Source organism: Pseudonaja textilis, chromosome Z, assembly GCF_049901715.1.
Source record: "Pseudonaja textilis isolate UNSWEBS1 chromosome Z, rPseTex1.2, whole genome shotgun sequence".
In the NCBI taxonomy this organism is placed as follows: Eukaryota; Metazoa; Chordata; class Lepidosauria; order Squamata; family Elapidae; genus Pseudonaja; species Pseudonaja textilis.
Window position 1 is genome coordinate 35,973,859 of NC_142008.1, and position 4,626 is coordinate 35,978,484.

General features: G+C 56.2%; 1 protein-coding gene across 4 annotated transcripts; it reads right to left on the reverse strand.

The window, feature by feature from the left end:
- Positions 1-398: 398 nt before the first annotated feature.
- SP8 (Sp8 transcription factor) lies at positions 399-3,972 on the reverse strand. Of its 4 annotated transcripts, none has more exons than XM_026706232.2 (2): positions 3,876-3,972; positions 399-2,760 (listed from the first exon to the last, which is right to left on the reverse strand). In XM_026706232.2, the coding sequence occupies exons 1-2, from the start codon at positions 3,894-3,896 to the stop codon at positions 1,318-1,320; spliced, it is 1,464 nt and encodes a 487-aa protein (XP_026562017.2). In that variant the 5' UTR covers positions 3,897-3,972; the 3' UTR covers positions 399-1,317. The 4 variants fall into 4 exon arrangements, with proteins under 4 accessions (XP_026562017.2, XP_087771340.1, XP_087771341.1 ...); XM_087915214.1 differs by lacking the exon at positions 3,876-3,972 and adding an exon at positions 3,385-3,676; XM_087915215.1 differs by lacking the exon at positions 3,876-3,972 and adding an exon at positions 3,134-3,351.
- Positions 3,973-4,626: the final 654 nt, after the last annotated feature.

Below are 4,626 nucleotides of genomic sequence, written 5' to 3' on the forward strand. Positions count from 1 at the left end.
GGCTGATAGAGGTATAAATTAACTGACTGGAATGGGTGCAGCCCAACTTTACGAATATTAGCCAAAAATAAATATCTTTATGCTGAATGGAATTTATCCCTAGGAAAGCATGCAAAGGATAGTATTTTAAGGCAATTTACTATGCAATCCTAGAGATACTTAGAAAGGATCGTCACTGTCTGTTTAACTTTGGAACTTTAATTCGGTTTGCTTTAATTCTGAGTAAATGGCATTGAAGAGTAATTTAAAAAAACATGTCTATGAAAACAATTTTGTACTTAAGTCTATGAAACCCAGCCTCACTAATTTCTGAGTGAAGGCTCTATAGCTATATGCCGGGTTAATTAAAACAAGGGAATTTTTCTTTAATGGTTCCTAAATCTGATTTTTTTCCCCCTCAGGTCAATGGCATCTTTAAGCGCCCATTTACTTGAAAGTTACTGATCTGTTCATTAGAACTTTTTTTTCTTTTTTAAAAGCCGAAATAAAAGATAACCTCCAACTAAGACCAGAATCTTAGTTATTTTGAGTTACTCGCTGAAGCACAGAATACTTGGAAGTGCTAAACAGAAAAGACATCCGAAAGAAAAGACTAGCCCAGCTTATTTTGTAATATCTACCAAGGCGGGATCCTCTTTGACAGAACTGAATTGCAAATGGGGCGCTAGGCGATCGCGCCTACATTCACACTCTCACTTCGACACACGCACACTTTTTAGGCTTCACCTACGTCCTCCAGAGTAACCCTATTAGTTGCAACATTCCAGAGAAAGCGAGTGAGCGCTGTAGTTTCGGAGCAAAACTGAATAGAAATTTAACGTTTGGAGCAATTCTTTGAAATAATAATAATATTAATTAAAAGCATCTCACAATATTCAAAGTGCTTTCAGCGGGAGGTCTTGGGCTCTTCACCCTCTCCCTTTCCCTACTCCCCTGGATAGCCGCCTCTCCTTCTGAGAGAGGCCCTGGTCCTTGCCGAGAGCTCAATCCCCCCCCCACTGCTTAGAGCGCCCCAAACCTCTTCCCCTCCAGCGCGGGTGTCTCTGGAGCAGCCGCTCGGCAACCGAAGTCCCTTTTCTGGGCAGGGATCTGGCTGCGAGTCCGCGTTGGCTGGAGCGCGTTACTTTGACGTCCAGATCCCGTTTGGCCCAGCGGGCGGGAGGCTATGAAATAGGAGGGCTGAAAACGCGGTGGATCCGAACAAGAAAGGGAGAAGGAGAGACAGAGGGCGAAGAGGGGGAGGAGAGAGACGACAGCCGGGAAGAGCAAAGCCAGGTCCTCCTCCCGCCTGGGCTCCGCCGGCTCACTCGGGGGATTTCACTCCAGGCCATTCCGGTGGCCCGTCTCGGGGGTCTGGAGCAGCTCCGGTGAGTGGCAGGGCGGGCTGCCGGGAGCGCTGTGCTCGCTGTCGGTGTCGCTGCCCTTCTTGCCGCCCCCCGAGCCGCCGCCGCTCCCGCTCCCGCCGCCGCCGCTCCCGCCGCCGCTGTGAGTCTTGACGTGCTTGCTGAGGTGGTCGCTGCGCATGAAGCGCTTGTTGCACACCGGACAGGCGAAGCGCTTCTCGCCCGTGTGCGTGCGCAGGTGGCGCTGCAGCTCGTCCGAGCGCGTGAAGCGCTTGCCGCAGAAGAGCCAGTTGCAGACGAAGGGCCGCTCGCCCGTGTGCCAGCGCAGGTGCGCCTTGAGGTGCGACGTCTTGCCGTAGACCTTGCCGCAGCCGGGGATGTGGCAGCTGTGCAAGCCCTTGCGCCTCAGGCTGGCACCCGCCGGGCCCAACCGCTCCGCCTCCTGGCAGTTGGGGCAGTCACAAGTGGCGCGGCCCGAGTAGCGACGGGCCGAAGAGCGCGGGGAGCCGCCTAGTGGCGCGGAGGGTCCGGCGCCCAGCATGGAGGCTCCGGCTCCGGACGTCAGTGGCGAGGGGGCCGCGTCCGGGTATGAGCCCGGCAGCACCGGCTTAAATCCGTCCATGAGATGCTGCCCGGCTGGGCTGAGGAGGTGTGAGGAGGCGGCGCTGCTGCTGAAGGCCGAGTGGCCCGCCAGGCCAGAATAATCCGAGTTGTAGGCGCCCAGTGGCGAATGTAGGGAACCCGCCTGGAGACCGCTGGCCGCGGCAGCGGCCGGGTGGACGCCGTTGGGGTTCTGCACGTCCAGCCAGCCGGCGCCCACGTCCCACCAGCTGGAGGCGCCCGCGTCGCTCGGGTGCGACGGCTTGAACCAGGATTCGTAGGGGTGCGCCATGCCCACGCGCGGGTAGATGCCCTGCAGACCCTCCACCGAGGTGTGCACCTTGGAGATGAATACCGGCTGATGAGCGGCAGCTGTGTCAGGAGCTGCCCCGCCGCCGCCGCCGCCGCCGCCACCACCTCCCGACGGCCCGGGCGCCTGGAATACCGAGTAGTCGTTGGCAAAGGGCGAGCCGGCCGCCGCGCCGCTCGACGTGAGTGAGAAGGCGCTGGATCCAGGCGAGCCGGCGCAGCTGAAAGAGTCCGAGACTAGGGCGGCCGCCGCAGCCGCGGCCGCGGCCGCAGCCGCGGCGTGAGCTGAAGAACCGTTACGGGTCGAGGCCGAGACTCCGACGCCACTTAGAGTGGAGCCCACCACGTTGCAGCTTCCCGAAGATGACGAACGTTTCCACGGATGGAAGCCTTTGCCGAAAGATGAGGTACTGTCGGACAGGACAGACGGCGATGGGCTGGGACTGCCGATCTTGTTGCAGGTAGCGGCAAGCATGGCCAGTGGAGTGGAGCCGAGACGCGGTTCTTCCTGCAGAAAACGGGGAGAGAAGTCCGGGACAGCGCCCGTCATCTTCCGCCGGCAAAGATGCCCGCGGCAGCCCGCCCCAGAGCAGGGTCCGCGCCCAACAGCCTCCCCTGCGGACGTGGAAATGGGGGCTAAGGCGAGGAACCTTTGCGGTCCTTTACCCCTCCTCTTGATTCCGTAAGAAGAAACGACACCCCCTCCCCCGATCCCTGCTCACAACCCCCAGAAAAGCGCCCTTTAGGAAAGCTCACTGGTTTCTTTGGTTGAGATTGGCGCGCAGCCCGGAGTCAGGCCAAAGAGCTCGAGAACTTAATCTCAGTCCCATCCAGAAGCCCAGACTCGAAAAGAAAATCTAAAAACTGAAAAGCTTCGGTACCGACTAAGTCCCAGTTCATAGGCGCTGGGTTTCCACAGCTCCGTTCTTTCTCTTCCCGAAACTACCAAGAGTATTGGTGCATTTAATCCGCAGCCATTCTTATCGAGCAATTAAAATTGGCTGTAGCCGCAGTTTAAAGTTGTTTATTTAAAACGTTCCTTTAGTCTCCGAGTTCGCTCATAGCATTCTTTCTCCTCCCCCCCGCAAACTTTTATATCCGCACCTCAAGGAAACAGAGACAATCAACATACCTGCAGGAAATGTCGGGCTCAAAGAAATGTTAAAAAGGAGGGGGATCAACAACAACAACAAGCTGCTGCAATTTTTTTTTTTTTAAAGCTCTCACAGGGAGAGAAAAAGATCAAGCGAGGCAGCTGTTTTTCCCCGTCCGCGTCGACAACAGAGAGGCCAGTTCTCCGGGGATACAGGAATAGCTCAGCCCAAGCTCTGGAGGTTGTTAAGGGCTAATGCCCTTAAAACCTTTCCCTGCACGATGTCAAGGGGGTTGGGAAAAAAAAGTGGCTGCCCTCTTCCCCCTCCCCTTCCCTCTCTCCTCTTTCTTTTCTCTTAAACTCGCATGGAGTCAAGAGAAAAAAAAAAGCAAAAATGAAACCCTCAATAGCCCCGGTCAAGAGAGGGGCTGCCTTAACCCTGCTCCGCGATCGCCAATAAAAAGGACCCAATTAAAATAGCAAAGCGGGGGGGCAGTAGGGGAAAAATAAAACACACCCTCCGGACTCACCCCTAGAAGTGAAGTTGCCATCCCACAAAGTGCCCTCCTCTCAGAGGATCTTTTTTATATTGATAAATCAGAGGCAGTGTTTTTTTTAGAGGTGTGCAATACAATGATCAGTTCCGCCCATTCCACCACAATTGTAGCTCCCTCTCTCGCTTTGAAGTGCCGCTGAGCCCGCGCCAGCCAATCTGCGGCGCCGTCGGCCGCTCCGCTGCGTTGCCGCGTGAGGTCATCAGCGCCGCCGCCGCCGCCGCCGCCGCCGCCGCCGCCCGCTCCTTTCCAGGGCTGCAGCACAGCGCGCTGGGAACGGGCTGGCGAAAAAGCAGGCGTGCAGGGCGAGCGCAAGGGAGCTACGGCGTTCCTCGCAGTGCGCTTCGCCTGCTTGTTTGTTCCCTCCGTTTTACAAGCTCCCGTTTCCCGGAAGGTTGTTCAGATATTCAGCCCCTCACACGGAAAGCGGGGAAAAGCGTTTTATTTCCTCTGCTTGAGACTACGCATAGCATGTGACAGCGGGCGCGCACGCTTTGCGAGCTGCCGACTGTAGTTTCAACGCCAGTCTCTTTTAGTCTGCGGTCCCTTCCGCCTTCCCCCAAACCCAAATTCTCCGCAGCAATCGTTTGGATGATTGGGAAACCCCGTTTTTCTGCCCTTCCCTACCCGAGCACCCACTCACCCAGCCTTTTTGTAACGCCAAGGAGTCTGTCTAGTCGTGTGAAACGGCGGAAAGAATTATCCAGGATCTGGCCACTTTACAGTC